Source organism: Macrobrachium nipponense, chromosome 38 (genome assembly GCF_015104395.2).
Source record: "Macrobrachium nipponense isolate FS-2020 chromosome 38, ASM1510439v2, whole genome shotgun sequence".
NCBI lineage: Eukaryota > Metazoa > Arthropoda > Malacostraca > Decapoda > Palaemonidae > Macrobrachium > Macrobrachium nipponense.
In genome coordinates, this window is record NC_061098.1 from 62,572,678 (window position 1) to 62,583,921 (window position 11,244).

At 41.5% G+C, this 11,244-nt stretch overlaps 1 protein-coding gene across 1 annotated transcript; it reads left to right on the top strand.

Annotated features, from left to right (window-relative positions):
• Positions 1-1,780: 1,780 nt before the first annotated feature.
• Positions 1,781-10,444, top strand: LOC135209757 (gastrula zinc finger protein XlCGF8.2DB-like). The gene has a single exon (XM_064242544.1). The coding sequence runs from the start codon at positions 2,475-2,477 to the stop codon at positions 3,594-3,596; it is 1,122 nt and encodes a 373-aa protein (XP_064098614.1). The 5' UTR covers positions 1,781-2,474; the 3' UTR covers positions 3,597-10,444.
• The last annotated feature ends 800 nt before the right edge of the window (positions 10,445-11,244 follow it).

An 11,244-nucleotide genomic window follows, 5' to 3' on the forward strand; every position in this document is an offset into this window, starting at 1 on the left:
GGAAAGAGAGCCTGAAAGAACTCTTTGCCCTATGAGAATTATGACGTATTTCCTTAAGAGGAAGGAACAACTTAAGGCTAATCAAGATGTGCTTTGGTGCTCCGTAAAGGACCCCACTCGGCCCATGTCGAAGAATGCTCTTTCCTTTTTTCTGAGAAGCCTTATTACAGAGGCACATGTTGCCTGTAAGGAAGAACATTTTAGACTACTGAAAGTGAAAGCTCACGAGGTGAGAGCCATTGCAACTTCGCTTGCATTCAGAAAAAATATGTCTGTGCGGAACTTGATGGAGGCGACTTTTTGGAGATGCCAATCGGTTTTCGCGAACCACTACCTATGTGATGTAAAAATCACATATGATAAATGCTTCGCCTTGGGTCCTTTCGTATCGGCGGATCCGGTGCTGGGGCAGGGAGCTGAAACTTATCCTGTGTAAATTTTTTATATGTTACCCTATATTTTATATTGGTGTATTTTGGTTGTCTGAAAGAGGTTGCAGGAGGCACCTCTTTTTGTCGAATATTAACCCTTTGTATTTTGGTTAGGTGGTCTGGTGGGTTTTTGGCTCCTTGCAGAGGTAGTTGGTAAGGATCTGTTAGGTAAGCGGACAAGGTCCCTCTAACAGGATCGACTTGGATTCTACCACAATAGGGGATCACATATCCCAGTGGTAGATCCGAGAGTCTTTCAGCATCAGGTCACGTCCTAGCTGTAGCTCTCCAGGCAATGCAGACTCAGAGACAGTATCTATGAAGTCTTCATCCTGAAAAGGTGAGAACCAAGGTTTTTATATCCTACAACATTAGTTGTTTCCCGTCTTACTTGTATTATTTAGCTGTCTCTTACCCTCCACCAAGGGTGCCAATCAGCTAAGTATATATCTGTCAGGGAAGTTCATGTACAAAAATGATATTGTTAAACTACAATAAAGTTTTGTACATACTTACCTGGCAGATATATACGATTAATGGCCCACCCAGCCTCCCCTCAGGAGACAGGTGGAAGAGAAAAATCTGACAAGCAAACGGGAGTGGTTCGTACATCCGCCACCCAGCGGCGGGTAAGGTAGACCACCTGACCTACCTGTCGCGTGTGCCGCGAGATTTGAAATTCTGTCGGGAACGTCGGAGACTATAGCTAAGTATATATCTGCCAGGTAAGTATGTACAAAACTTTATTGTAGTTTAACAATATCATATTAAAATGTATTAGTAGAAGTACATTATGGTAAAAAGATTGAAATAATGATTGTACATTACATTACAGTACTAAGTAGGCACTTTTATATAGCAAAGGTTTGATAGTATACCCTGCCCAGTATGTTGGCCACTTTCTAAGGTTCAACTTACATCCATTCTGACTTACAACCAGTGGGTCGGAACCAAACTTGGTTGTAAGTAGGATAGTACATTCTGTTATCAAAATGATATCTATTCACCAAGATAAATAATAATGTTGACATAACAAGGGTCACAGATTTTAAGGGGATAGGTGAAATTGACATAATCATTATCATCGTTAATATTGTTTTTTACTTTTTAAGGTATTTTGCTCTTTTATTTTTATAATATCACTGTATAGCCTTGTACTTATATCTGGCAATGGTCAAGTATGTACACCTTCTTAAAAAGCATTTTCCATGAATTTGATCTGATTCACTTGAGATAGTAATTTAGATTTGAAGTAAGTTGCTTGATTTTGTTTGCTTTTTCAATTTTTGCTATAATATTTCATTATTCTGTCTAATATGTTATTGGAATGTCTCATTATTCTGTCTAATATGTTATTGGAATGTCTCATTTTCAGAGTTTTGCCCTGCGATCAAACAGCCAGTTTCTGACTCCAAAGTCTTGAGTATATTTGAAGATTCTTCTATCAGTGATAAGTAATCGATAAGTGTGAATGTAAGTTTCTTGGGTCTGTCAAATTAGCAATGTTGTTCATGTGCTGTGGATTTAAAACTTCCAAAATATTTTTAAAGATTCATCTTTGAATATTAGATTTATGACATCAGCAATGAAATGAGGTTCTGCCACTAGGAAATTTTGTTTTCGTACCTAAATTCCATAACGTTCTCAGGTACTTGTTTTTAAGCATTTTGAGGTTTTTCCATGAAATAGATTTCTCCTTCTACTTGTTTTCTCGTAGATATAAATTATGTCTTTGTAGTATGGTATATTTTCCTGTATGCAATGAGAATTTTGATTGAACAAACATCCAGAGGGAATGGCATACTCAGGATAAAATTTGAGGCACTTGTGTAGGGCACTTGAAGTATAGTAACAGAGCTTCTACCAAATGAATGGGCGTTGGCTTCAGTAATAATGCTAGAACACTCTCAGAGTTAAATAGAAGCTCTGCTTAGCAAGTAGGATGCACAAGATCTTGGGAGAAGAATTGAATAGCTTGACTTTCAGGCTGTAGTGTATTGAAAGTAATAAAAAGTCCACAATTTTGAGTAGTAAGAAAGGAACATGAATGCTGAAATTTTGATAAAATCGCCCTTGAAAAGTGAACTTGATGATCAACTATTACTAACTCCAGTCAAACTTGAAAGTAGGGATCCAGTTGGCTGTCCTGAAAATGCTAATGATCACTCCTCTTCGGATCCATTTGTAGAAATCAAGACTTTGCCAGAGGAGTACTGCAAGTCTGATGAAGATGAAATGAAATATACATGTCAAGTTGATTCAGCAGAGAGTAAGGAATATTCACCAATTTCCAGAAAACAAGTCAATAAAGAAGGATGGGGAGTGAAGCCTATTAGGTGTGAGGTATGTGGCAAATCGTATTCTCGGGAAAAATATCTCAAAAGTCACATGAAGAATCACCTTGGAGACAATCCATTCAACCGTTGTGAATGTGGGAAAACATTTTTTCTTAGAAGTGTTCTTTTGAAGCATATGAGGACCCATACTGGAGAGAGGCCATTTACTTGTAGTGAGTGTGGAGGGGCATTTGCTTGTAGAGGTGATCTTACGCAGCATAAAAGGATTCATACTGGATTGAAGCCATTTGTTTGTAGCGAATGTCCGAAAGCATTTTCTCATAAGAGTGATCTCACAAAGCATAAGCGGATTCATACAGGAGAAAAGCCATTTACCTGTGATGAGTGTTTGAAAAGATTTACTCGTAAAAGTGGGCTCACAAATCACATGAGGCTTCATACTGGAGAGAGACCGTTTACTTGCAGTGAGTGTGGGAAAGCATTTGGTCTGAAAGCATGCCTGAAAACTCACATGATCACTCACACTGGAGATTACCCCTTCAGCTGCTGTGAATGTGGGAAGTCTTTCTTCCAGAAAGGTGACCTCCAAATTCACATGAGAACTCACACTGGAGAGAGGCCTTTCAGGTGCACCCAGTGTGAAAAGGCCTTTTATCAGAAAAAGCACCTTAATAGTCATATGATCATTCACAGTGGAGTTAAACCATTCAGCTGCAGTGTGTGTCATAGGTCATTCTCCCAGAAAATTTTTCTCACGCATCACATGCGGACACATACTGGCGAGAAGCCGTACATGTGCGATGTGTGTGGGGTAAAATTCTCTTTTAAACCTTCTCTTACCGGTCATTTGAAGTCGCACGGGAGATAGTCCGTTTAGATGTGCTAAATGTGAGAAAGGTTGCTTTCAGAAAAATTGTGCCATAGGTAACATTGGAGAAAAACCATATCGGTACACTTAAGGTGGGAATACCCTCCCTCAGGAGTGTTATCTGGTAATTCATATGAAATATAAATATTCTTGCTAAGGAGAAGCCATATTGAACATAGGGAGACATTTCCAGGAAAACTTTTGGAGAGAAGGATTTCAACTTCCTTTTCTCTTGTATACTTTTGTCTCAAAAGTAGTACGTATAACAATTCACGCAGATTAAAAGAGATTCATATGTGGCAACATATATGAGACTTAGAAGCAACTGAGAAAAGTACTATTTAATAGAGTAATACAAATTGAAGCTAATAGTAGAAGCATTCTCTAAAATAGTTGGTCAGAAAATAAGTTATAAATGCATTAGGGTGTTAATTAGGCATATTCACCAAGCTTAAATGAAACTCTAATAAATCAAGCTTTTTACACATGTAACTTACCAAGTAATTACCTGTAGCTGAAAGCTCACTACTGCGGCAGTCAAATCTTACAAATTTCGTGATGGAGCCACCATCATTAGTGTAGGTGTTAGGACCCGCCCACTTTCAGGACCGATAGGTACAAAAGTGCAGAAAGAACCAATTCGTTTTCTGCCCGCTTCTGACTAACATCGTTGGTTTTGGTGGTCAATTTTTCGTCATCGTTGGTCTTATTGGTGACGTACTTGCATATTTTGTGATTTGTTATTAGCTATCATCATTATGTCAAATTCTAGCTCCTCGAGCATTAGGTATTGCTCTCAAGGATGTAGAATTAGATTAATGAAATTGTCTTGTGATTCGCATACTAAGTGTAGCAAATGTAGGGGCCAGATTTTTTCAAAGGACCTATCGTGTCCAGAGTGTACAGATTGGGATGAAACTAAATGGAAAACCTTAAATTCTCATTTAGATAAGTTAGCAAGGGAAAGGAAAAGGAAGGTGGCTCTTAGAGCCGAAAGTAAGGCTATCTTAGAGAGTTCTCCTTCATTAGGAGAGGAATTTCCTTCTCCTGCTCAACTTCCTGCAGCATCCCCGATAATTAGCCCTCCTACTCCTTTACCAGTGTATCCTTCTCCAGGCTCCTGTGTTTCCAAACCCGACACCATTCCAGCCACGATAGTAGGTTTGAGAAAAAATTTGATTTTCTTGCTAAGGCTATAGTAGATCTTGGCTCGTCTTTCAGGTCTTTTGTGGAGAGAGAGCCTCTCAAAAGTGCGGTTATTAGTGATAGTGTTGTGTTATCTGAGGAGGTGAGCTGTTTGGCCCACTGGTTCTCCTAGATGAAGGTCACTGTCATGCTCCCCCGCACCGGGAAGAAGACATACTGGGAGTCCAAGGGAGGCTGGAGGGGTTTGCCCCTGACAGTTGCCTCCTCCGTCGCACCTGTTGGAAGTTCACAGGGAGCGACAGAAATCTGAGTAATTCTCTTCTTGGAGAATTACTCAGATTTCTTCTCTCCAGGGAAGACAGTGGCTCTGGCCTCCACTTTTCACTTGAGGAAAGCACCAGTAGAAGAACTTCCTCAGATGGTTTTGTCCTCCGCTTCTAAGATAGCGTTACAAGAGGTGGAAGATTGGTTGGCTATTAAGAGGGATCTTGGCAAGGCTACGTTCACGTTTCCTCCGTCGAAGCTCATTAAGAAACGCTACGGGTATTATGTAACAGGTGAGACTCCTTCCCTTGGAGTATCTGCTTCCTCCCAGGGAGATTTCTCAGCCTTAGTAGACTCGGCCAGACGTTCGGCGTTCAGAGCGGCCAAAGTATTTTTCACTTCACCAGAGATAGAACATCTCGTGAAGAACATTTTCAAGATTTTGGAGGTGTTTAGTTTCTTAGACTGGACGGTGGGCGCTTTGGCAATGAAGATAGAAAGCTGTTCTTCGTTGCAAGAAGACCTGTCAGCCGATTGGTTGGGCCTTCTGAAAAAGAGGGAGCTTTGTTGCTCTTTTACCTCTAAGGGAGTTATGTCCACGCAGAAGTCTGCACAGTTATTCTCTCCTTTGGACAAAATGTATCTTTTTCTGTAGTCAACGGTAAAAGACATTCTGATGGATCTTCAGACTTAGTCCACAACAAATTTGTTGACTCAGTCAGCAAAGAAACAGAGGGAGCCAGTTTCCTCGGCTTACAAGTCAGTCTCTCTTCTTCAGCCTCGCCCCTTTCGTGGAGGTAGATCCAGTCATTGATCTAGGCTTAGATCAAACTGTGGCCAGGCTACAGATTAGTTAGGAAGACCAATATTAAAACTTCCAACAAGCAATGAGTGGTGCATCTCCCGTGTTCCCTTAGGAGCAAGGATCCGTTATTTCAGGAGGGAATGGCGCAACAGAGGTGCGAATCCTTGGGTGGTTTAGGTGTTAAGGGAAGGCTATTTCATTCCTCTCCTACAAAAGCTGCAGTTATCCAGTTTTCCGATAATGTTAACAGCATACTTGGCAGGATCTGAGAGGTGTTTAGCCCTCTCTCAAAAGGTTCAGTTTCTTATGCACAAAAGAGCAGTAGAATTAGCAGTAGATCACAGCTCAGAGGGTTTCTACAACCGACTTTTTGTTGTCCCCAAATCATCAGGGGGCTGGAGGCCTGTCCTAGACAGCAGCACTCTGAATCAATATATTGTAAAAAAGTTTCGAATGGAGACAAATGTTTCTATCCCAGCTTCTTTTCATCCAGAGGATTGGATGGTGACTCTGGATGTTTAAAATGCATACTTCCATATCCCCATACACCCAGAATCAAAGAAACTTCTCTGCTTTGTGTTCGAAGACAAGGTATATCAATTCAGAGCCCTATGTTTCGATCTGACGACTGCTCCCCAAGTTTTCACAAGGGTCTTGACCCCTCTAGCGAAGTGGCTACATTTGATGGGGATAAACACCTCTTTTTACCTAGACAACTGGCTCCTACACTCTCCCTCAAAGGAACAGTGTACGGGGGACTTGAAGAAACTTTTTGCTTTGACTCGGGACTGGGAATACAGTGGAACCTTTACATACGAAAGTCCCTACGTATGAAAAATCCAGGTTACGAAAGCAGAGACAAAGATTTTTTTGCTTCTGTGTATGAAAATAATTCAGTTTGCGAAAGGTAAAGTCCGAGATTTGCCTGAGCCGCCGAGATCAATTTTAAAACTCACGCGCTGCCAACGCAGTAGACTCGCCACTATCCTCCCACTCCCATTGGTTCCTGATGGTAGTCACCGCCGTAAGATCCTGCTCTCCTATTGGTCAGCATCTGTCCCATCATGCCTCTATGTAAAGGCGTTCCTTGACCATTTTTTGTGGCAGCGTTATCGTAAACACCTGGAATTCGTTCGTTCACATATATTTTGTTTGTTAACGTAAATTCGTGTTAGTGATTTCGCTTTTGTTGTGCTGTAAGTTACTTTATCGTGTTGTGTGTGAAAGAAGATTATGCTTTCTACGGAGATGAAGATGAATATAATCAAGAAGTGTTAATGTTTTCTGCCATTTGTTAATGTGTTTCGTAAAGTTTAGTGGTAATGTTTTCTGCCATTTTTTAATGTGTTTTGTAAAGTTAAGTGTTCATGTTTTCTGCCATTTGTCCTCCTCTGTTACCACTTTTGGACATTGCCTCACTCAAAAGGTAAGGTTCCACATTTTACTACATATGTACGTACAGTATTTCTTGTACCCTGTACACACAGTTAGGTTAGGTATTGAATGGTCCAAATTGTTGTATTTCATTGTTTATTGGTCAATTTAGCTTTATTATAAATTTTACTGTGGTGTTTTTGTAGGGCTTGGAACGAATTAGGCAATTGACATGTACGTAAAACGTAGTTCTAGATACGAAAAAATCAGGTTATGAAGGCCGCTTCAGAATGGATTAATTTTGTATCCTGAGGCACTACTGTACTAATAAATGCCCAAAAATCCCAGATGGTTCCTTCTCAGAGAATTCAATATTTGGGCATGATTCTGGACTCTTGGACTTTTTGTGCTTTTCTATCGCTGAAAAGAGTAGAATCTTGCCTAAACACGGTACAAGAATTCATGAGTCGGAGGTACTGCTCAGCCCTTCAGTGGATGAGCCTTCTAGAAACTTTCGTCGATGGAACCGTTTGTCAAATTGGGCAGGCTACACATGCGCCTTCTGCAATTTTATTTGAAGTTTCTCTGGTCCAGAAAGACGCAGGAAAACTCGTTCATTTTCCCGATCTCCAAGGAGATAAAGTTGGATCTCCGATGGTGGTTGTCCAAGGACAGGTTGCTAGAAGGAAAGTCGCTCCGACCGAAGAACCCAGACCTGAAATTGTTGTACTCCGACGCATCAGACCTAGGATGGGGAGCCATCCTGGAGTCGCAAGAGACATTGGGTATCTGGTCGGTGGAACAATGAACCCTACACATCAACGTGAAGGGACTGTTGTCTTCCTCGGTCTGCAACACTTTGCTCGACAGGTTTCGGGAAAGATAGTAGCGGTATTTGTGGACAACATGACAGCACTGTTGTACATCTGCAAACAAGGAGGCACGCTCTCTTTCTCTCTTTATCAGACAGCGAAAGAACTCCTGATGTGGGCGGAACAGTGAAGAGTAACGATTCTTACTTGCTTTGTTCAAGGCAGAATGAACGTTATGGCAGACGAACTAAGCAGACGGAACCAAGTGCTCTCAGCAGTATGGACACTAGAGCTCCAGTTGTGCAAAGATTTGTGGAGCCTTTGGGGACAACCTACTATAGGTCTCTTTGTGACAGCAAAGAATCATTGTCTGCTAATTTTCTGTCCGCCAGTGCCGGAGCCCCGTGTGTGGGCGACAGACGCCATGCTGCAAGATTGGACGGGGTTGGACCTATACGCGTTCCCACCGTTCGCAATGATTCGAGAGGTGATTAACAAGTTTACGAGTCATCAAAATGTCTCCATGACTCTCGTAGCTCCATTCTGGCTGAGGAAGGAGTAGTATCTAGACCTCCTTCATCTAATTATAGACTTTCCAAGACTTCTCCCTCAGAAGAAGTCACTACTTAAACAGCCTCACTTGTACAGGTTCCATCAGGGATTGTTCACGCTGTCTCTGACAGGATTTTGACTGTCAAGTGACTGGTTAGAGCAAAAGGCTTTTCAAGACAAGCTGCAGAAGCCATTGCTAGATATCGCAGATCTTCTACTTCCAAGCTCTACTAGTCGAAGTGGCCAGTTTTTAGAAACTGGTGTAGAAGACAACGTCTCTTCTTCTCAAACCACTATCGCACAGATAGCAGATTTTCTTTTATTCTTGAGGTCATCTAGGAAGTTAGCATCCAGTACTATTAAAGGGTACAGAGCTATGCTAAACTCTGTGTTCAAACATAGAGGCATAGATGAGTGACACAACAATGACATTAGCGATCATATTAGATCCATGGACACTTCCAAGACAGTTAAGTCGGGAGCAATTTCTTGGAATTTGGTGGTAGTTCTAAAGTGGCTGTTGGGGGACTCTTTTGAACCCCTCTGCTCGGTGTGTCTAAGGAACCTCACAAAAAAGACCCTTTTTCTGACAGCTCTGGTGACAGCCAGAAGGGTCAGCGAATTACAAGCTATAGACAAGAGAGTTTAAGGCGACGCAGTCTGCTCTCTATCCTTGGGTTTTCTGGCAAAGAACGAGGATGTGAACAAACTTTGGCCACGTTCTTTTAAGATTAAGAATCTTATGGATATCATAGGACCAAAGGAAGAGGAGTGTCTTCTTTGTCTAGTAAGAGCATTACACTATTATTTGAATAGAACAGACAAGATTAGAGGACCTGCAAGTAATCTATGGTGTTCGGTAAAGTCTCCGTCTCGCCTGATGTCTAAGAACGCCATTTCCTTTTTCCTAAGGAACTTGATAATGGAGGCGCACACTCAAATCCAGGAAGAAGTGTTACCCTCCATTAAAGCTAAGACTCATGAAGTAAGAGCTGTGGCGACGTCTCTAGCTTTTAGGCATAATATGTCCTTAGAAGCCATCATGAACTCTACGTTTTGAAAATGTAGGTAAGTTTTTTCTATGCATTATCTGAAAGACATAGAAACGGTGTAATGAGAATTGCTCCACGTTGGGTCCGTTGTCGGTGGCTGGCATGGTGTTGGGGGAGGAAGCCTAAGGAGCTAGCGGTTCCTTGATTATCCTCTGTTGTCTTGATTATTGGTGTTGAGTTTTGGGAAGCTTGGGGGGGTACTTGTTTCCCGGAGTACTTGCCAGTCTTATGGTAGGGTATCACTGGTTGTTTTTTATGGTGTAGGTGTTTGTTGTGTTTTTTTCTGGTCTAAATCCAGGGCAAGGGTATCAATAAATAACTTCCTCCAGTCATCGGTGAAACTCCATGACTGAGAAGTTATTTCCCACCAAAGTAGGGGCGATTATTGGCCAAACTGACACGCCTCCTACAGGTCAAGAGAGTGACGACCAGAGGCAGTATTCATCTGCAACAATCTCTTACCAGGTTAGGTACAATAAGTATTTGATAAATACTTGCAGTATTTCTATATTGAGTCATTAATATACATATAATGTCTTCGATGTAGAGCATGTCCATGATTCCCACCACCATAAGAGTGGAATCAGCCACAGGTAATTACTTGGTAATTTACATGTGTAAAAATGACATTTTTTTAATAAAATTTGATTTTACACATACTAACCAAGTCATTACCTGATTAAAGCCCTACCCTCCATCCCTAAGATGGACATGGCAGACCAAACGAATTGGTTCTCTCTGCACTTTTGTACCTATCGGTCCCGAAAGTGGGCGGGTCCTAACACCTACACTAGCGATGGTGGGTCCATCACGAAATTTGTAAGATTTGACTGCCTTGGTAGTGACCTTTCCGCTACAGGTAATTACTTGGTTTGTGTAAAATCTAATTTTATTATGAAAATGTCATTTTGTTCATGAAACTTACCTGTCAGATATATATATAGCTGTATTCTCCGACGTCCGACAGAATTTCAAAACTCCCGGCACACGCAGTGGGCGGCCAGGTGGTTAGTACCCATTCCCGCCGCTGGGAGGCGGATATCAGGAATCATTCCCATTTTCTATTCAGATTTTTCTCTGTCGCCGGTCGGTAAACAACTGTTTTACAGACCTCCGCCTAGGATTTTGAACTTCTTGTGCTAACTTGGAGTATTCTGATTGACTTTTGGTTTTGATTTGGCTTGTTGGCTTGGCATACGTGATAGTGGATTTGATTTGAATTTGGCTTTGACTTTTCTTGATTACGATGTCTGGATCTAGCGCTGCTAGCTTCAGGGTGTGTAAGGTGCATGAATGTAAGTGAGGTTGCCGAAAGCTTCGGTAGACCCTCATTCAGTGTGCTCGAAATGTCGTGGTCATGTATGTATGTGGAATGATAGATGCATCGAGTGTGAGCAATTGACTGAAATTGAATGGAAGGCATATGATTCTTACGTGAAAAAGCGTTGAGCGTGATAGAATCAGGAGGTCTTCCTCTAGGAGTGCTTCTGTGAGTAGAAGTCAAGGTAGAATTGTATCTCCATTAAATCCTCCTGTAGATGTAATTCAACCAGATCCTGTTGTATTGCCTCCGAACAATCAGGAAGTGTCTGCAGAAGGAAGCGTATTAGTTACGATCATGGAGTCGATTCGCGCCTTAGAAT